Raw genomic sequence first — 23,300 nt, forward strand, 5'->3', positions numbered from 1 at the left:
TGACGACCTCATCCTTATATGTGTATCGTGTTACACAACTCAGAATAAATTGAGACAGTTTCGCGCAACTGCCGTGTATCTTAAAGATTTTGAATAAGAGAGAGGAGTAAAAATGCTGCACCTGTAGGACAGTGTTACAATGGATATTAAGTGGTTAGGGAACAACGTGCTGGATGCAAACCTTCAATTAACAAGTGTCCACGCACTGATGTTAGATCCTTTCTGATGATGTGTTTACACTGAAGAAAAAGAAACAACAAAACTTAGTTAAATTACCTTCTTTTCCAATTGTTTCTTAAGCCCTACTAGCTGCTCAAGATCGTCCTCATGTTGTTGCTGGAGCCTTCTTCGTGTGAATTCCAATTCTCTCACAGTCCTTTCGTACTTTTTCCTATATATACCAGCGTCTTCTGATTCTTCTTCAGATCCTATATCACCATTCATTTCTGCCGCCCTCGAGTACAATAATTCCATTTCTAATTTTTCACTGGTCTCTTGTAAAGCCTTATTTTTACCCTATAAGGAAACGTATATTACAATTAGACACACATCTGTTACTAATAACAAAAACTCACACATAACAAACAAAACAAAAAGTACTTTCTACTAACCCTTATTCTTGGTAGATGACATGATCGTCATTCTCATAATTAAAAAAAAAAAAAAAAAAAAAAATCGGACAATGCTTAGTTCTATATCATTAGATTATCGTACCAACAGAGTAACTGATGGTTTTGTTTAACAGAAACAAATTACAATGAAATTGATACAAGAATAAATTACATTGAATATTGACGGAAACGAGCCATCAGTAGGTCAGCTTTGCTCTTATACCGAATTGAATGAGACTAAAAGTGTATAGACATTGGTACTCATTTCAATAATGACATCAAAATTTTAGGGAAAAAAAAATATTTAGTCAAGGTCCACTTAGAAGGAATATATTGGGACCACACTCCCTAAAATGCCCAAGTTTACGCTAGATACATGGTATTTTAAGACAACTTTAAAAATATTTTAAAACATAACATCCCTCGATTTTTTGTCCGCCTTCAGCTTAGGCTGTCAAAGATTGTACTTAAAAAAAAAAAAAAAAATGCAATTAAAACTGTACAAGAAAATACTTTCAGTAAGTTATTTTCTTTATCCAATAAAACCTAAGAACTAAATTTATACAGATAAGCACAGAAGTTTTGTCTGATTTGCTTGTAATGAATTTCTCTGGTATGTTTATGATAGTTTAGTTCAGTAATTATGCACACCATGTTACGGAGAGAGATTTTCCCACAAGTTTTAGAATATCTCCAATTATTTTGAAGAAATAGTGTAGCATGTAGATGATGAATGTGGTCTCCACTCCAGAGTTTTAGTCTCTCCCCTTCTTTCGATATCGAGAAGATTATGTTAGTTTCGTTCTTATTTTAAAAACCAAATGGCCTCAGTATTATTATGCATTTTATATAACAAATTCTACTAGAGTTTTATCGTGACCACATGATTAGCATAGGGAAACTAGGGTTCGACTTCTGGTGGAAGCTCGTGTAGTTCGGATTCCATGTTCTGATATAGATCCATATTTCATATAGTCTCGGTCCTAAAAAGTATGTTAAACCCAAAATTAATTAATAAAGTCTATTAAAGTGTGTTTTGAGTTCTACAAAATTCTATATCACTCATAAACTATATATTCATAAGTTTTAAGTTTTAAAACGCTCACGCTTAGTTCTAAGGGTTGTGAGTACGAACCCAGTTCGTTTCATGTTTTGTTTACTATTGGACAAACATTACCTGTGTATGTGTACTCCTGTGTTCAGTTTTCTCTCCCTTTAGCATTAGCACAATTAACATATTTTAACATATACCAATCACTCATTTGTATTTATAATAGTTATTTTTCTCCTTAGATATAACCGCAGAGACAGATTCCAAACGATTTCAAATCAAACTTACAATTTCAGCTTTAACAAGTTTTTAAACCTATTTAGTACTTTACTGGTTACTTAATATATTAAAAATAAATCTACAATTAATATTTTACGTACTCAAACTGAAAACAATGACATGATTTTGGCAGATTAAGAAGGAAATAATGAATATTGAAAGATTAACTTATCATAAGATGCTACTACCAAAGTATCTCAATGATGTCTTACCCAACCATACTTCAGTTTAAAAATTAAGTTTCAGTTTGATGTACACATGTATAGAACTAAAAAATTATAACCAATATAAATTATTTCTCTTTTAGCAAAGGCGTATTTTGTTAGTAGTGTAGAGGACATAAAATGTGAATTGTAATTTAAGAGCAAAACTCGACTTTTTATCTTTACGTAAGTCATGAGTTGCTTAAAAATTGTAAATATAGTGTTTTCTAAAATAAATGCACAAGATACATAGTATTCTTTTATGCTTCACGCCATTATCTTGTCATTTTTTTTTTTTTTTTTTTTTTTTTTTTTTTTATCGTAGCTTTAGCCTAAAGGGCACAATTATGGGATGCAAACCGTATATAATACAATACAAAAGAGATGGATTATATTTACATATGAGTTTTATAAATATTTCATTTTCATCACGTTCGAATTTCAATGTTTAGTTTGCTGTTCAGGTACCTAAGTTTATAAACACGATTTTTATCACACTGACTTTTTGTTGCAATAACAGTAATTCATTTTAAAACTCTTATTTATTTACTTATTAAGACGTTAAAAATATGGTTGTGAAGCCATTTTACGCTGAAAAACAACAAAACATATAAAGGAAGTCTGCCAAGAGGCCATATATCAAACAGATTATCTCAGCATTCGCCCCGTGCAATGAGAGGAAAACTTCTGGGGAAAATTCAGTCAGGATGGCCAGTCGCAAGATTCGAATCCAGAAACTTCCACTGCAAACCAAAAATGCTAACCTTACATCTGCTCGGTATTTTTTATTTTATTATTTTTTTTATCAACATCTTTAGTATTATTTGGAACGAACAGTTAAAGAATGTTTGAAATCTAAGGAAGCTATTTAGTTTTAACTTGGGTTCTTAAGTAGTAAATGACAATACATCACGAAACTTTTCGATTTTCAACTTAACTCAGAAGAAATTAAACTGTGAAAGCATCTATGCATGACACCATGACACTTATATATATATATATATAGAGAGAGAGAGAGAGAGAGAGAGAGAGAGAGAGAGAAAGAGAGGGAGGAAAAGATGGTAGTATGGGGCGTGGTTGGAAAATGGGACACATGGGTATGTCTGAAAGTATTACTGCATTCTATTGGTGGTGCTGTCATAGTACGTAAAAGGCTACTAGAAGGTCCTAGAAGGCATAAGGCGCCAGTTGGTTAAGAAGTGTTGTTCTGGCAAGTCGACATTAATTTTTGCACGAGTGAAAACTTTTGTAGAGGATGATTGCAACACAAATATCTTGATTAATGCGTAAGTTGTAATAAAGAATTCATGTGTGTTTCTGTACTACAAAGTAGTGAGTTAAATGTAATATAATGTGAATCCGATAATTTAATGGATAGGTTAGTAGTGGTAGTGTGTTAAAATGTTATACGCGTGACCTGGTATTATGGGACACACAGGTAGGAGGTGTCCCATAATATAACCCAGTGGTGTCCAATTATAATGAGCCTGAGGGCCATAGCGTCTTTACTAGTAAGGTGGAGGGCCACAACTATTATTATTATTATTATTATTATTATTATTATTATTATTATTATTATTGTTTATGAAAGGAAGTGGTGTATTTCTTGCGCCTTATGGTTTCTAGGTAGAGTTCGAGGAAGAAAGGGCCTCCTTTTTTAAAGTTAGAATACATATATTGGTTATTGAAGTAATCGTCCCTTTCAGCAACGATATTTTGCCTGTAGCTACATTACCGACTGCAATGTTGCTGTGGATGCTCGCGCCTTTTTGTTGTACAGAAGCGCTAAATGGATGCCTTATTTAGAAAGAAGTGTGGAAACATTAAAAGAATGAATAAATATAAATGAAAATATTATTAGTAATAACACTCGTAAATCGTGAGAGCTTTGTGGGCCGCAGAAAATGGTTTGGCGGGCCGCATGCGGCCCACGGGCCGCCATTTGGACAGCTCTGATATAACCTCTTCTTTTATTTTACAGGTTGCCATGCTGGTGTCTGTGGATATGCCGATGGCTAAGTTAGGACCAGCGCCTACGGGAGTTCGAAAGAAATGGGGAAAGAAACAAGTAATCAAAAACTGAATGTCCGTAGTAAATTCACCCAAACAGAGTAATCATCTGATTCCGACGACTCAGATATGTCAGTATCTTCAGACGCCACAGTTCTATCAATTCCAATTAAAGTTGAAACAGGAATCGGTGATGCAGATGCTAAATGAATGTTTTGTGGCGTAAAGTACAATAATTCAAAACCTGGTGAAGTATGGATTCGGTGTATTGTGTGTAGCAGATGGGCGCATGTGGAATGCTTGGCCTGCAGGCGATGTGTTTTCGTATATGTTTTTGTTTTCAAGTAAGACTTTATTGTATATCCCCCATTCACAGTCCTTCGTGAAACACTTTCTTGTCCTGGCAGAGTAGAAAACATTTCTCTGCTTGATCTGTAGTTAAACACAGAAATGTAGTTCCGTAAAGTTACTATGTGCAGTTGCATTGCTTTATTTGGTCTACTGCAAGCATTTGCTTACAAGTATTGTAAATACATTTATGTTTTAGTTACATGTACGATCTGTCCCATATTACCACCTCTTTCTGCAGGATGTACATTTTGAAGCATGTTTAATTTTTTGTTGTATACTTCTGGTATTTTGCGATGTTTAAAGTGGAACTTTTCGTATATGATGCTCAGACATACGACAATAGGACTTTACTTAAATCAATACATTTCCCTTAATACTTCCGATTTTTGCCAAGGAATAAAAGACTGTCCCATATTACCAACTTCTTCTTCTTCTTCTTCTTCTCCTCTCTCTCTCTCTCTCTTTATATATATATATATATATATATATATATATATATATATATATATATATATATATATATATATCAGTGGTGCCCACCCCCCTCATGACCATGACGCACCCCCCCTCAATTGTCTATCCGTAGGTGTTCTTTCATGAAAAAAAAATCTTTTCGATTAATTTTGACACCTTCTCAAACATATTTATATAGATTTTTACCCCCCCCCCAAATATTTCAATGACGCAGTTTGCATCATAGCCTCCCCCCTTGTGGGCACCTCTGTATATATATATATATATATATATATATATATATATATATATATATATATATATATATATATATATATATATATACAGTGGTCCTTATTTTTCGACTTCCGAGTTTCTTTGAGTGTCACCTCGTAAAATGGTTTAGATTAAAGTTACCCATGAGAAAAATTAGCTCAACTGAATAATATTAAATAGTGTCCCAAACGACCTCAAGTTTTCAACGCATTTACAGTATATACTAGAGGTAAAGATAAGTTATAAGTTTGGAACAGTTAAAGGGAGTGACATCATACCTTGGATAGGGATAATATAAGTAGAACCGCATCTATTACTGTATAGTACCGTCATGACAGCCATCTTGAAGGCCGCCATCTTGGATTCAAATTCAAAATTTTTAATAGGAAGAGGATAATTTGACAACATTGAGGGGTAACGTTTCACCACAAATACACATCTGACGTTATTTCTAGCTTATCTAAAAATCACTTAATAGTTATTGCCTTCATAATATATGTTTATTAACTTACAATTGTCTTTCCAAACTTACATAGCAACTCTGCTTCATATTGTATACTGTAAATGGATTCAAAACTTTAGGTCACCTTGGACCATTTCATATTATTCAACTGAGCTAATTTTTCTCATGAATTATCTTGGTCTGATAGGTAACCACTTTAGCAGGTTAGACTCAAAAAAGCTTGGGAAGTCGAAAAATACGAATCACCCTAATATACATACAATTTTGTATGACAGTGCATACCTGAAGTTCCTGTAAGTCTTTCTCTAATTTCAGTCTTTCTGCCATCTCAGCCTCTAGCCTCTCGGCAGCTAGAGTGGAGGTAGAATGTTCTTCTGCCAAATCCGCTGTCATCTCACTTAACTGAAACAGCAAACAGAAAAACAGTTTAGAACTTCGTAAATATCTTCCATACAAACACAAGATCTATTACAAATGCAGAACCATATAATATAATTATTTAAACTGTATCACATTCGCTAAATCCAAGCATACACAATAATGATGGAACAACAGAAAAATCTGGTCACTACACCGGCGGAGACATAAACCTCTATTTCTCTCTTGCAAACGGAAACAATTTTGTTATTCCATAGAACATACGCAAAGAAAGTTATTGAGTGGCAACTCTTGAAGGACGTCCCATCTATTAAAAAAAAAAAAAAAAAAAAAAAAAAAAAAAAAAAAAAAAACCTCTATAGGCTACGAGAACAAAACTTACTTGTTCTAATTTCTTGTATAGGAACATTAGAACATTAGGTAAGGTTTCTTCCCTTAGTTTGTGAAGGTAATATTTTAATTTTTACAGTTGCAACTTCCCTCACGAGCCGCCACTGAAATAAGGACAGAAATTAGGACATACAAAACCAACTATCACCATTAAAACTTTCCCCTGGAAAATCAAAACCGATTATCTGTTTCGAACATATAATTGTATGAATTAAAATGAGTTCTGCACTACATATTAAGCGGTTTTTATTATCTGTGTTTTAAAAGGGACCTACTTTAACGGACACCATAGTACGGACAGATTTTCTTTTGTGCCGTATATGTATTATTACGGGACAAGGCACCCTTTTACGGACACTTTTCAGATACGAACACGGACAGCCTTATTTTCCCCCTAACATTTTAATAACTTCCCCACAATTGACAGAAATTATTCTCAGTTCATGCGTATTTAGCACAGAAAATACCGCAATGTAAAAATCAAATCTGTGATACAGTAGACAGTACAGCAGATTTCGAACAGAAGCTACTATTTGTAGGATGCACTCTCCAAACAAGTACTGAAGATTTCCCCCCAAGACATTCATAAACCGTCATGTTTGGTGAATTTTATCTTAATTGCAATATCTAATAAAATATTGCATACTTCTTATTACAGTGCTTTTTCTACAAGGAACTGTATATGAGGAGCAGTCAAATGAAAATTGAACACCTCCATACAACACATTCTTTGCAAAAGTTGGCAACGCTGCTGTTACTTATTGATATTGCCATCTCTCGGGAGGAGAAATGCATAGTGACAACGCACAGGTAAGTGTAGTGAAAAGTGTGTTCGCCCAGCACTAGAAATGGAGGCAAGCAAAGAAGAGCAGAGAGGTGTGGTTTGTTTTTGGTGGCTGAGCGTGCTATAACACGAGAAACTCATCGTTGCTGTGTATGGCGAACACTGCATGTCACTGCCAAGTATGCAAGAATGGCATAAGAGATTCCGAGAAGGGATGCACATGATTCGCGCTCAGGACAGGGTCATCGACCCATTACCCCTGATATGATTGCGCGGATTGATGATCTTACCCGTGAAAACCGACGAATCACAGAAGAGGAAATTCGTGTTCAGGTCGGAATTAGCCATGCCTCCGTGCATGCCATTATCAAAGAACACCTGCACTTCCGAAAATTTTACGCGAAGTGGGTTCCGCACCAACTGACGGAGGGACAAAAGGCTGACAGAATGGCTTCATGTCTGGTGCATCTGGAGCGTTACCATGACGAAGAGTATGCGTTTCTGTCCGTATCGTCACAAGGGCCGAAACATGGTGCCACCATTTTAAGCTCGAGAACAAACGTCAAAGCCAACAATAGAAACACCCGAATTTTTCTCCTCCAAAGAAATCCAAAGCTGTTCATAGAAATTCCGAATATGACCATTTTCTTCGGCTGCAGGGGCCCTCTGCTTGTTGACTTTCTCAAAGGTAGGGCCACAATAAATGCGAAGCGCTATGAAGACTCTTTGTAGAAACTGAGATGCGCCATAAAGTCAAAGTGCTCTGGAATGCTGTCAGACGGAATCATCCTTTTGCACGATAATGCCCATCCTCATACTTCCAATCTGGTTATGGATACACTTCAGACCTTTGGCTGGAAAACGCTTCAACATCCTCCGTAGAGCCCAGATCTTTTCCTGTTTTTGGTGACCTGAAGAAAGACATTCGTGGATGTCGGTTTCAGTAGGACGAGGAAGTACAAGAGTGGGTAAGGTTGTGGATCGGTCAGCGACCTAACTCCTTTTACAAGACTGGAATTGGTCGTCTCGTCTCTCACTGGGATAAATGCATTAACGGGTCTGGCAATTACTTTTGAGCAAAAAAACATTCAATTGCTACTTTTTCACTTGGGTTTGGTTTTCATTTGACTGCCCTTCATAGTAGATGATATGTATTTGAGAAGACAATTACCACACATGAAGCATATTCTGCAGTAGGCCTACATCGTTTTCCCAACGATACTTCTGTTCTTTACGGAGAGTATTTTCCTCTAATTTCCCCAGTAATTCGAACTCTGGGTACTATTTCAATATTACTCTATGTTTACATTTACAATTAATCTATTTTCTCCATTATACCAGCCTTGCCTATTATATACTATAATTAGATAATAAACTAATCACTGAGCAAAATAAACCGATTTTTATCATAAAACTAATATCGTGTAACAGTTTCACCAACTAAACACTTTGGCTTCATCAGCTACTATGGTTCTAGTATCGACTGTCTGATGAAGCCAAAGTGTTTAGATGGTGAAACTGTTACACGATATAAGTTTTATAATAAAAATCGGTTTATTTTACTCAGTGATTAATTTATCTAATTAATCTATTTATTGTATACTGCATACAATTACCGCGTGAGCTGAGTAATGTAATTTGTGTAACCTTCTTGTAAGAAGACTTGCCATTTATAGACGAATAATTGTGTCCCATTGGTGTCCATTATTCAAAAGTTTTATTGTAGATAGAAGAAATAACCAAATACTCTTTAATAAAAACAAAACATTTTCTGAAGGCCATGTACGTTAGAGTTGTCAGAATTAACACACCCAATGTCTTAAATTATGTCCGTATGGGTAAAACAAGCTGCATTTAACAATAGATCACATACGATATTATTGCACATGCACGAAAAATTATTTAAACACGTAACTATGAATCAACTGAAATTTAATTTTTGACAAGCTCTAACGCAGTATAGTTAATGCAAAGAAGACAGACATGACACTACATGCTAATTTTCATTGTTCACATACCTTTACATCTCGCTTTCTCTTATACATAATAGATAAATACACTAGGTACACTGATCACCCACTTCCGAATTTGGGTATCACAAAAAAAGAAAAAAAGATCGCCTACATTTTACACTTCAGAGCGAGGTATTATTAGGTCTTTCTCTACGCTAAGTTACAAATAAATTCAAGAAAGCAAAAAAAGAAAGTGAATTTACAATAAAATGGAACACATAATCCTTACTTGTAACACTTTGAATAAATAATAATATTTACAAACATACATACATATGCATAAGTTTATAACACGTGACTAATCATAGCATATATCAGCCACAAACGTCAACGGATTGATTCATAGTTCTAAGAGAGGAAATAGGATGTGGTACACTTGATACCGCGACGCTACAATCTAAGCAAATTTTTTGATGACAAGTATTTTCTTTGTAATTCTTTCGGAAGGGAATATACGTCATTTGTTAAACTATGTTGAAAAATTCGGTGACAAACATCAAGAGAAGATTCCTTACACCAAATATTCTTATAAACGTAGGTCGACTTGCCGAAAACAAACAAACAAACAAACATATAAATAAATAAATAAAACATCGTAGTTTGGAAACCAGTAGTCTTAATTTAGGCGGTTTAACGAATTACGAATTTTAGGAAGTTTTACGAAATTCATCTAAATTCCCTTTCAGAGTCCTGCCCTAATCGTGCAACAAAATTTACAAGGTTATGGGAAAAGTGCTTAGTAAGTTATAATTTGTAATGTATTTAGTAGATATGTAATGAATGTCATTTCCTCCCTTTGTTGTTGATCGCAAACAAATACCACCTCTTATTTTCATGGAACACCAAATTATTTTTTCCTATAGTCGTGGCCAGCCTAAGTTTACAGTGACGTAATTTCAGTAGCTCCAATATATTTACGACAATCCTATTAGGCAAATGACTTACAATGCCAAGTTCATACAAGTATTATCAACCTTGAAAATAACAATAATAATAATAATAATAATAATAATAATAATAATAATAATAATAATAATAATAATAATAATAATAATAATAAACTGGTTATTTGTCCATTTGGTACCATTTCTCAACAGATTTCACTTTCTTCCTCTTATTAAAAAAAGAAAAAAGAAAGAAAGAAAGAAAAAAGAAAAAAAGCTGTTGGTCACATAGACATAGGTACGGTTGTCAGGGCAATCCACTACATTTTGTTACAGGAGTTTCTAACCTACCCATTATTCGTCACACGTCACAGTTTGGTCCAAGAATGTCTTCTTTATGTGTTTAGAATAACTGCTGTGCAGTGCTGAAATACTGCCAACTTCTGTCTTTAAGCTAACTCACCGCAGAAGGAATAAAGATGTACAGGAAGCTAAACAATAAATTACGAAGGGAAACACAAAGCATATTATAGAAGTGAATGTGAAGAATTATTACCCTTAACGAGTTTTCGTTACCATTTGGCTACACATTTTTTGATCTTGCCTACTGAAGATTATTATTTTCAGGTATTGTTCGTTGTGCTTATTTGTCTACAAACTTTCTGTGATCGTAGAGCAGCTATTGCCCCCTGGTAACAACTCTGGTGAATTTTACACAGGAAGTAGTCTGTGGATATTTTGTTTTGCAAGCAAAGCCGGAAGCAGACAGAAAAGGTAGTGAATCACTAAGGTTAGTATTATTGAGTTTAACATCCCGCGATTATGCATCCAGATGGTGATGACAAGATGGATGATAATGGTGGAATTAAGAAAGTGGGAGGAGAGGACAACTCCGAGAAAACCCACGCATACGGTGTTTGTCCACCATGCACACACATGACGTTTTCTTCGTCGTAATCCCTTCAAATTAGTTCCTCCTTTCACGAGCTACCAAGCACCGAATTTCATAGACTTTCTACTGCTGGGAACAGCTCTGGAATCATACATTGGTAAGTCTATGAGCGCCGCTGTCGTGTTGCACTAGATCTTTCTCGAGTGCGAAAGAAGTTTCTTTCTGGTACCTTTTGATTTTTGGGAAGAGGTAAAAGTCTCACGAGGTTATACCCGAAGAGTAGGAAGCTTGACGAAACACGGAAATCTTGTGTTCTGGTGAAAAGGACAACCACATGAGCTGAAGAATGGAATCATTATCCTGGTGCAATCTTCGATGCCTTGAAGCCAAGGGCGCCAATTTCTCTGTAAATTTGGGGAGGGGGCATTCAGATACAGAAGGTATATATATGAGGATTTTAAGACAAATTGCATTCAAATTATGCCAAATATTGTATATTCATAAATACAATAGGAGCCCCACAAGAGCTTTGGGGGGCTCGATGCCCTTGTTTGAAGCCCACAGATTTGATCATTTCGGGCAAAAAGCGTCAGGTAGACGACGGGAAATGTCTGAAGAGAAGTCTTATATATCTATACGCAGGGGTGCCCACAAGGGGGGGCTATGACGCAAACTGCGTCATTGAAATATTTGGGGGAGTTAAAATCTATATAAATATGTTTGATGAGGGGGGGGTAAAATTAATCGAAAAGAAGATTTTTTTCATGGAAGAACACCTACGGATAGACAATTGGGGGGTGCGTCATACACATAAGGGGGGGGCACCACTGCTATACGTCCCTCCTGTATGTACTCATGTTGCACATTGCCTTGGCAATCAAACAACCAACACTGTGTTGATTTTGCTACGCAATGGCGATCTTCTCTGAGTCTTTGCGAGATTTGTCACGCCTTAGAGAAGTCGGATATTCACGGAGTCGATTGTGACTTCCTTGTCACGTTCTGTCCGTACACCCGTGTTTTTACCATTTTAGCCGCGCCGAGATCATAGAAGAGCACCCAACATAACCATTCCTCTACAACAGAAGATGCAAATGAAAGTAACGCCATCTGCAGGCTAAAGACATCATGGACCCCTCTTCCATGACCCAAAATTTGGCTAACCTATCCCCATGTAGTTCTCCCAAAAACAAAGATGGTCGGTTACTTTCTCGACAGACTTCGTATTTATTTTCGAATATATTTTATAAACTATAATCCACGATTAAATGTTTCAAAGACCAGTCTTTCAGGTTTCTTTTTAATTGGGTGACACGAGGTCAACCCACACATTTACTTTATGCTTGTGTAAAGTTTGTAAAGGAATTGTTATTAGTAAATTAACATGTTAGTATTGCTTGAGTATGCTTTGTAACAATACTACGTCATTATAGAAAAGTTAAATTTGCAGTTTTTGGGAATTTAATAGAAGAAACCACATTGAAAGGAAGAAAGCAGGTCTTCAGCAGTTGGGGTTTAGAGTTCATGGCTCCAGGACACAAGAGCTTCTAAAAATGTCCTCGCCACAAAGGAAAATTCTAAATAGGGCCTACTCTGTGCACGAAACAGGTGTAGCATCTGGTTTGTTATACATTTATTTTTATTTTGCTTTCTGTGAACGCAACTTGGCATTTGTACAACATAATATGTAGAAATATGAGATGTGAAAATATAAGCTTTATGGAAAAAGAAAAAAAATATTACATGGAAAACGCTTCTGACTGAAACTGAGTTGAGGTGTTTCAATAAGTTAACTTCACAGAAAATGGGCGACTCCGAAGAAGATAAATCCGGACATTATTTACAGATAGTACAATAATAGCGCTGTATTTTAATAGCGCAATACAAATAATTAATGTTAATCTACAACTGCTTCGTAAAAAAAGATATTAAATTATTTGATAGGGATTCATAGTGCCTTGAGGTCGGCGCCTATAGCCTCCTAAATCTCTCTAAATGATATATTCTCTCTCTCTCTCTCTCTCTCTCTCTCTTTCTCTCTCTCTCTCTCTCTCTCTCTCTCTCTCTCTATATATATATATATATATATATATATATATATATATATATATATATGCTGTGTATAGGTATGCTGTGTATAATTGCACGCATCGCTATTTACAAAGAAGCAGAAGGAGAAGGCCTATATGGTGCTCAACCCTACCAACAACGTGCCCAACGAACCTCACTTGAGTGGGAGAGCGCTGCAGAGAACGTACTGCGGAGTATGACTATATATTGAAAATCTTTGTTTTTCTTTAAAATTTTCACCAGTTTTCTTTAGTGGTTAAGTTCAAACTTACTTCTGGGGTACGGTATTTTTGTAGTCAATATGTATGAATAGTCAATTTAGAATAAATATAGGGTTAATATTTTGTTATAATATTTACGCATGCCAGTCAAAAACAAAAAAGACTGATTTGGGCCTGATTTGGGGTAATAGCACGCATGAACACAAGAGTGCGTGTGGTTAACAATGCCTCATCAGGCTTTGAAAAGTGTGGTACGTTCCCCATGAATCCAGAAGTTTTTATAGATGCTGATTTTGCTGCAAGTGATTATAGTGCTGCCAAAATGTCTTGAGCCATGGAACTTAAGCTCACCCCCTCGACACACCCACGCGTTGAGCCAATAAGGATTCAACTGTTGCTAAGCGACAGAGCCTTAGCGAAAGAGAGTGGAATTCCTTCTGCCGATAGCAGGGCTTGGAACGGAAGTCTAGGTGTCAAGTCAATGTGATATATCTATAATGCTGTAGCCAGACTGAGGAGAATATGGAAGCAGACCTTTCTCATGATGCAATGGACTCGACGAAACAAAAATTTAGTGACTTTTCTGAACTGTCAGTCGCTGGACCAGTAAGGAAAGTCACCAATTCCGAAAAATTCTCCGCAACAGTCCCGTTAACAGCAATTTCTTCAATTTCTAGGCAAAAACCACCAATAGTGAAGCAGAAGGGAAAGCACCAAAGTTCAGAAATTCTAATAGCAATGTGTCGTAAGGCTCTGCTGCAATAAAAAGAGCGAAGAAAACGAATACGTTTAGGGAATATGATCATATGGAAATTTAAAAACGAATTTAACTAAGAACTCAACTGTTGCGTGCTATTACCCTCAACTGCAGGGTAATTGCACGCAATGTAAGGTTTCAGATTTCTGTCTGTATTTTATAATTACGCAATAGTTCCGAGTTATTTCATAGTAAACATACGTAGGTATATACAACACTATTCATAAGATCCCATGGTGCTCTCTCATTGCTGTTCTGACAGTGAGCAATTAAACAAAACCGCTTGTCATTACCCCCTTTTCCCCTATATATATTAATAAATACATTTTAATTTTACGTGCTGCTAATCGTGAAATCTTATAACGGCATTATCCTCGCTGATCAATTCTATAATCATATTCTGTTAATACAAAATGTATAACATAAGACAGAAAGAATAGTAACAATAACACAAAGGATATGACACGGGACCTACTGATTAAACAACTACTCGAGTTCGTATCCGACGCAAGTAGTCCCATCGGGAATCAAACTTAGGGTCACACGCATCAACCACTCAGACAATCGAAAACAGAACAAGTACAATGCACTTTTGAAGAGTCATACATCAACCTCATTAATATATTTTTTTTTTTTTCGTTGGTTATAATAGTAAAACCTAAGTGTGTGAAGAGGTAAAGCATCAAACCGAACTTACACAAATATCACAAGGCATTTTCAAAGATGAAAGCACTTCAAAAACAGTAAAAGCATTACTGAAAATAGCGGTAGGACAAGTCTTAATTCAAGTCTACGGAAACAACATTCGACACACATATATCGTATCTACACACACACACACTTCATGACTTCCAGTAACCTTGGCAAGGTACACCAGAAATAGGAACTTTCAACAGACGCAAACGTTACATAACAGATATTACATAGCTGATTTATAATTTACAAACAAACTATCCCACAATTAAGTAATTACAATGTAGAAAGCGAATACTTCACAACAATTAAAACACACGGTGAGAGTGTGTGAAGAGGGGGAAGAGACAGATATCTCCAGAACTGAATCACCTGTCATTTCACTAGGGGTGCCCACAAGAGGGGGGATAAGACGCAAACTGCGTCATTGAAATATTTGGGGGAGATTAAAAATCTATATAAATGTCTGAGGGTGTGTAAAAATTAATCGAAAAGATTTTTTTTTTCATGGAAGAACACCTACGGATAGAGAATTGAGGGGGGTGCGTCATGGACATGAGGGGGGGTAGGCACCACTGATTTCAGCAAAGGCTGGTTCAGTTAATTAAAAGCAGAACCCCAACATTATAGGGGCATGGGGCTTCAGTGGTAGAACGCTCATCTTTGATGGTTCCATCCAAGGACATGAGAGTTGGAGTTTCTCGTTTTCTGACACATTCTCATTCCACCAATTATTTTATAATCATTGATTTTCATTAATCAACCGTCTCCTTTAACTTACCGTTTCATTTCACTTCATTTCCAACAAGAAATATCTTCAATTCGATAAAATGAACGTAGATATGGTGACTTTCAACATCTCCAGTAATACAGATCTCGAGTGGCTAGTTTCATTACGACTGGGGCAGTGTCTTGAATCTGCACAATTTTCTTTCTTTCATTTTTTTTTTTTTTTTTAATCTTGAGACGCTTAACAGATTTCAGAAAACCGCTTCTCACTATCTATTGCTATTTTTATTCTATAGCGATGAACGTTAAAACTGAAAGTGATTGATTTCTACTACTTCCGGTTTGAATAGAGGGTTAAGAGAACAGATAGTACCTATTCTTAAAACGCTAAATCAATTCTAAAAAAAACTACTTCTCGTTTTTGCTCGATGTAGATCAATATTAAAAACGGAAATCGCAGTGGGTTTGTCACTTCCGGTTCTACTAGACAGTTAAGGATGGAGAAAAATGTATTCTTAAGTTGCTTGATCGATTGCAGAAAACAGCTTCTCACTAGCTATTACTGTTTATGTTCTATATTAATCAACGTAAAAACCGGAAATGACTTATTTCTACCTCTTCTGGTTTAAATATCGTCTCCATTAACCAAATTGGTTTCTAACTCCTGACCTCTACATCCTGACAAAGTTTGGTGGTGATTCATGAAGTAGCTCCTGCGACTTTTGTCTCCCGGACGGCCAGATGGATACAAGACAGGGGAAATATATAAAGAAGTTTTGGTAAACTGAACTCCTTGAAATAATAATAATAAAAAAAATAATTTATCAAGAATCATGACAATAACTTTTTATGAACACACTAATAGTGTTGGAATATCTAATGTAATATTACTTTAAGACGCTAACGAAATTTTAACAACTTGCACGTTAAAAGAGATCCAACGAAGTAGGGGTTATTTCTTTATAAGTCTGAAACAGAACTAAAAGCAAAAATTCACTCCTGGCTTGGTTGGTTGAAATGAAATGAAACATTTCAGTTTTCGTTCCACGTTTATGCCGTGTAGGGTAAAGGAGATGACGATGATGAGAAATGAATGAAATGGTGGAATGAAGAAGAAAGCGGTGGGTAACGGAAAACCCCGAGAAAACCCACGCACACGCTGTCTGTCCACTACAAAGCTCACTTGGCGCGAGCTGGAATCGAATTAAGTACCTCATGCACCAAAGGTGAACGCCCTACCACTGAGACAACATGGTCCCCTTGGTTGGTTGAAGTTCAGTGTCCTCTTTCAGCACCGATGCTATATGAGACGTAGATCTACACTTTAAGGTTGAATCAACCACCGTAATGCATTCAATGCTCTCTTACCGGGAATCGAACCCACGACTTCGTGCACCAAATGCAAGTCCGCTAACCACTAAACCAGTAGGGAGGGCTGAAAGCAAGAATCACACACACATTGTTTTATAATTAATAACAAACTACATACATATATTGAGTAAAACTGTATTCTTTGTAGGTTACACAAATGTACATTGTAGCCGGCTGGTTTGGTCGAACCGTAAAAAGCATTAGGTTGGCAATTACTATACATTGTCTGACATGGGTTCGAATTTCGCTCAGGGGCGTCTTTTCACCATTCACTTCATTAGTATCATGCATTTCTTACTCTCTCCTGTAGTGTTGAGCAGTGATGGTCAATTTATAACTCCTTGATAGCCAGGATAAAATACAAATCATATCTGACCCCCCTTCCGCTGAATGTGTCATACATTTTCTGAATCTTTGATTCAGTTTTGGGTATTCTGCTTATTTCATGTGTCTAGGACAATTAGAGCAAAAGTTACTGACATCTGAGGGTAACTATATAAAAGTTGCATTTTCCCCATATACAGTGTATATAAAATCAGCGAAAATGTCAGAAAATAGATTCACTGTTAAAAATCAAGTCTCGAATCAGCTATATTATGATGGTCAGCAACATGCATGGAATTAAAAGAAGGGATAGATCACACACTTTAATTTTCACTCCCGGGTCGAATGAAATATACTCGCGTGCCGACATTTGGGCATCACTGGTCTAGAGAATATAACCTGGATATAAAACTAAAAAATACAATACCAATATTCCTACATAATACAATCATTAAATGTCTGTATATTGTTCAGGTCTAATGATAATTTCCATCAAAAATTTTCGATTTTGTAACTCCTAATTCAAGTGCCTTACGATGCTGGTTTACCGAAGGAAAAAATCCTAATAGAAACCGAACCTGGGCCAACACATCAAAGGCGAGCCTTCGCACAACTGACTGATATCACCTTCCTTACGAAGTCAAAGTTGTAAATACTACACCGCTTACATCTACAAAATGCAGCAAACTCGATCCTGGGATGAATACAATAAAATTGACGATGAATGAGTTTTCTTAGCGTAACTACTTCTGCTGGTTTATTATCCATTAGTTATATATATATATAAATTAGAGCAGAATGTCGAATACATTACATCTAATGAAATGTAAATTTTCTGAAAACTGAACGTGCTTTGCCTACAAACTACACAATAATTACAAGACGTTCAATGTGACATACTTAATTAAACACACACCAATGGAACCTACCTCATCTGCTTCTGATAATGCCCACTCACTTTGGTCATCTGAACTTTGAGACATTCGCGATGCACTTCGAGATCGGCCTATACTGCCTACAGACCCTGCATAGTGATAGCCTCGTATCAGTATATTTGTTGCACTACGGCTCTTCCCTAGATGTCCAAGATCCATAGTATCTTTATCAGACTTACCAAGACGACGCCATTCCTCCATTACATGATCAGTCTTTTTAAGGAATTCTTGAATTTTGCTACTTAACGCTGAAGATTTTGTGGTGGATTGCATGTGTGCAGCTTGAGGTTCAAACTGATGTTTCAAACGAGATTTGCAGTTGACAAGAAAACTCAACCCGGCGTTAAAAACCACAGGGTCTTCTTCCTGGTCATCAAAATCATCATTATTATAAGAACTGCTTGTTTGAGGATAAACGCGGCGAGGAAATACTCCAGAAGTGCTAGTAGGCGTACCACTACGGCTGCTGCGACCTGTTGTACTACATACGGATCTCGCTGGAGAAGCACGTGGGGTCAAAGAAATGGATCTCATAGGAGACCGTCGAAACGTCATACTTCTGGACGTGAACAACTGGGGTGGGTTAGAAGTCTTGGTTGACTGGAATGCACTTTTGAAGGGTCTGGGTTGAAAGCCCGGAGGAAGCGGAGGACGACCAGGCATTACTTTATCCATAAAGCTACGCGACGACATATTTCGATTAGAAGTTGGAGTATATTTCCGTTCAAACACATCGTGTCTTCCTGACGATAACATATTCCGTAGATTTCAGTACTCACTTCTCTCACGAAAGACAACCACATCAATCGAACAACGTTTGAGACGAACGATGTAGAACACGCGCGGGATGCGCCAGAGAACTCGTCCCAGGATCCGGATATAGAAGTCCCATCGTCTCAGACAACTAAACAAGACGCACAGAGCAGGCAGACAACGCTCTTCAATTGGCAAATTTCCATCGGGAATCCCCCCTTTCTTTTATTTTTTTACACACATGCACAGTAGGTCAGTATTATTTTTACTGCTACTTCAACAGATGCATCTCAGTGACAGACATCAATAGACAGATTCCGGCAACCTATTGACTGAACCACCTTAAGATTAAACCAGTACACATATTTGCTAAAATGAATAGTCAGAATGTTGACAGATTTGATAGCAATACATACAAAAATTCAACCCCCGGAAGTGTTGACAATGAAATCTCCTTCTGCATGTCAGACAACAAACATCATTCAAGTTCTTTGACATTACGACACAGACTGTCACCAAAACTTAGAAGAAATTCCAACACAAACAAGATAGCGCACAGACACTTCAAAGGCAAATTTGCTATAGGCCTTGCTTATTTAATTTAAGTTTACGTCTATTTTCCTGAAGATTCCGCGTCGATATGTTTGAAAGCAACAATTTATACAGTAAAATCTGTTTTAAATGGCCACCATTGATTCCACAGAAAATGTCCAATTTATATAAATAACTAACTTACAGAGTATACTCTACCTAAGTAGGTAAATCAGGCATTATCTGTTTGTACATGGTCATATGAACATGTTAGGTTTTTACTGTACTTGGTTTCCTTCTGGAAATATGCAGACAAGTGAACATCAAAAGAGTCCCAATCGCATTTAAAACTATAAATTTATAACTAATTATTAGAGCAACCCACATTATGCTTTATTTTTTGTTTAATTAGGCTTTATTTTTTTTCAAATTATGCTTTATTATTATTAATTTTAATCATTGTTTTACATTAATCGTGTATAATGTATATTTACTATACATTAAATATTCTAAATATCTTGATCTATTTATTAATATTTTATGCAACCAGTTTCTTTCATATTTAATGAACTTGCTACCTAATGCACTGTAAAGAGATGCTTTACTCGGGTCAGTTTTTTTTTTTTTAAATCACTTGTGTGCGCCTTAGAGGTACATATATACAGAAAGGGAAAGTAAAAGATGCTACCAAAAAGTACAGAAAGTGCTCAAGTTCAAGAGATGGTACACATAACATTATACAGTAGTGTGGAGTTCTTGTGTACTATTCATTGTTGGCGGAAGTTTCCTTCTTTTTTTTTTTTTCGTTTCTCCACGTCAAAAGATTAGACCGACAAGTTTACAGAAATAAAAATAAGCTTTTCATTGTTGCATTGTTATGTTCTCAATGATTTTGCATTGTAAATACTGGTTTTAAAAAAATATTAATACAGTATGTTGAACTTGTAGTTAGATTTTTTTAAGAATTGTGCTATATCTTTTAAATTATGCTTTATGCTTTATTTTCTAAAATTATGCTTTAGTATGCTTTTAAAATTAGTTTCTTCTGGACCATTAGGCAACCACAACCATGTTCAAGGTACCAACCATATGTGTTAATAAGCTATTATGCTTTTGGGTTGCTGTACTAATTGTTAAAAGAAATTTTAATATAGAATTGGTGGTAAAATTTGCAGAATTTTAGTATTGTATTCAACTTACGAGATAATTTCATATATGTGTACTTTTTTTTTTTTTTTTTTTTTTTTAGCTGACTAGCATGGACAAGCCATCAAGGCATAAGGGGCTGGCATAACACATATCTGTCATATGTTCAATCATATTCGGAGTATGGATGTTACGCACTGTTCTTTCATTTAATTATCTTAATTCATTTCTCATGATTTTCTTCAGCCTAGAGGTCAGAGCCGTAGGGATACAAATCTCGTATATATTTGAAGGTAAATTATAACGCAACATTGGCCTCATTACAGTAGCTCGAAAATACTGGATAACATGTATTTGCGAGATCGACTGAGCACTACATGTACTTTTTGTTTTCAGTGTTGAGTTGGACATGCATTCACATAGCCAGCTCCTTCGTGGTTAAGCGGTTAGCGTACGCATCTTTGGCGTGGGAGACCAGGGTTCGATTCCTGGTGGGAGCTCATGTGGTTCGGATTCCACATTAATCAGCAGGCCCACGTTTCATATAGCCTCGCTGCTGAATGGTACGTTAAACTCAAAATGAAATTAACTCATTCACATAATCTATACTCTAATCATAGGCATATATGGAAGGCTCTCTTCCAAAAGTTACTAGTTGATATTACTGTTTCAACTTGTACAGTCCGCAGCAAAAATCCTGCAACATGAGCATGTACGGTTATTGTGAAACGACGAAGTCTTTTGCTCCAAAATAAGTGTGCAAGTGAGGACGCCAAGGTTTCTCCTGGAGTGATTCGTGGCACTTAGACGTTATGTTCATTCCCTGCGCTCTTAGGCGTAGTTTCACAATCAACTTACATGCTCATGTTGCATGTTTTTTTGCTGCAGACTGTACCTCCCGACTAGCTTAGTTTAACTAACTCTGCCCATAGTACACAAACTAGGAACAAGTGAACAGTGGCGTACACAAGGGAAGTTCCTGGTTTTGACTCCCCCTTGATAAAGGTATGCACAAATAAACATGTACCATATTAACCCTGCAGTGGTTGCTTGCGGACTCTCAGTCCGCAGTCAACAATGGTTGAATTTTTTCCCCGCGTAAATCACCGCTCCCCATTCCTGTTTTTTATACCTCCCAACAATCGGCTTCTGCTTATCAGTACGGATTGCACTTCGAAGCGTGCACTAGTGTTGGAGATATTAGCTAATGCGGAGCGTGAGTCCGCAGCGACCATTAACGTTAGCTAAATATAGTGGTGACCAGAAAGATGTGGAAAGCTCAGTGGGAAATAAATATAAATATGACAAGGAGAAAAAGCGTATCCAGCGTTTGTTGGATGAGTGCTCAGTCGATTTAAACGATACCGTGTATGAAGATGATGAAGATGAGAGAGAAGACGACAATTTGACTACTGAAATCATGAACACGGACACCGAACAGGAAATATCTGATGAAGAGGAAGTGCCACACAACAAGCAGGTTAGTCCATTTTATCTGGGGAAAGATCAGAAGACAAAGTGGAGTGTGCACATACCCCCTAAAAACGTGAACAAGATCAGTGAACATAGTGACGCATTTACCTGTTGTAAAACAAGCCACGAAGGATTTGAAAGACCCAATCGAAACTTGGAAATATTTTTTCCGGAAGAAATAATGAACGCTATTGTAGACAATACACACAAAAAATTGAATGGTAGAGAGCCTTCTGAAAATTAGAGCAACTGTCAGAAATATTTCCGGCAGTCTGAAGGACCGAATTCATGAGCCTCTTGGAACGGAAGCTACTCAAAACTTACCTGAAACTTCCAAAGGCGCCCGGGGAAGGTGCAGTAAATGCCACAGAAAGAAGGACCGACCTACTAGGTATTTTTGCATTCGATGCAAAACATTTTTGTGCCTAGAACATTCATCAGTAGTGTGTGTAGAATGCATTGAAAGTGCCTCGTGGGAAAACTAAGTGATTGGGAAAATATTTCAGAATGTTATCTAGAACATACGTAGTTTGTATTGAAAGGCCTTCATAGAAAAAAATTCAGTGTTGACGGAAAATATTTTTTTTTTTTTTTTTTGTGAATGACACTATAATAACACAATATGCTTACTATCTCTTTTATATTGTTAAAGCTCTGAGTTACAATAATGCTAAACAATTGGGATTTTAATTAAACTTTATCACGTAAAACATGTTTTGTAACTCATTCTAAAGCAACGATTTATTACAAGAAAATTAATAAACAGAAATACGCTAGCGATAAATACAATCACTAAATCAAGTGATGAAATAATAATAGTTTTATAACGAGTGTTTTCGTGAAGGTGAATATTTTTTCAATAAAATAGTTAATATTCTTTGCGATTTTTGTAATATCATTTATTTAGTATGCAATTAAACACTTTAATTTACCTGCGGAGTGCCAGTCCGCAGCGACTACTCATGTCATAAAATGAGCGCGACTACAGCAGGGTTAAGATATATGAGGGGCTTGGTGGAAACAAGTCATTAAACATTTTAACCTGTTCCATATCAGATTTTGTGCTAGTAGCAACCATGGTTTTAATTACATACTTTCACTCAAGCTACCTACTATAATAATAATAATAATAATAATAATAATAATAATAATAATAATAATAATAATAATAATAATAATAATTGAAATGTTTATTGGGAACAAACAACTTTACAGCCACAAAGTGCCCCCCCAAAAAGATTTATACAAATATAGGGGGAA

General features: G+C 36.2%; 1 protein-coding gene across 5 annotated transcripts in view; it reads right to left on the reverse strand.

Moving 5' to 3' along the window:
- Positions 1-23,300, reverse strand: part of Mhcl (Myosin heavy chain-like) — a 545,621-nt gene that overhangs the window by 102,156 nt on the left and 420,165 nt on the right. For 4 of the 5 annotated variants that reach the window (XM_081768806.1, XM_081768805.1, XM_081768807.1 and 1 more), the window contains 2 exons: positions 5,980-6,099; positions 277-516 (listed from right to left, as the gene is read on the reverse strand). In XM_081768806.1, the coding sequence (XP_081624932.1) occupies positions 277-516; positions 5,980-6,099 (360 nt within the window). Of the gene's footprint in view, positions 1-276; positions 517-5,979; positions 6,100-18,131; positions 18,948-23,300 lie in introns of those variants that run through there. The other variant, XM_081768809.1, reaches the window with a different exon arrangement.

This window comes from Thermobia domestica, chromosome 8 (genome assembly GCF_964235325.1).
Source record: "Thermobia domestica chromosome 8, izTheDome1.hap1.1, whole genome shotgun sequence".
Classification (NCBI taxonomy): domain Eukaryota; kingdom Metazoa; phylum Arthropoda; class Insecta; order Zygentoma; family Lepismatidae; genus Thermobia; species Thermobia domestica.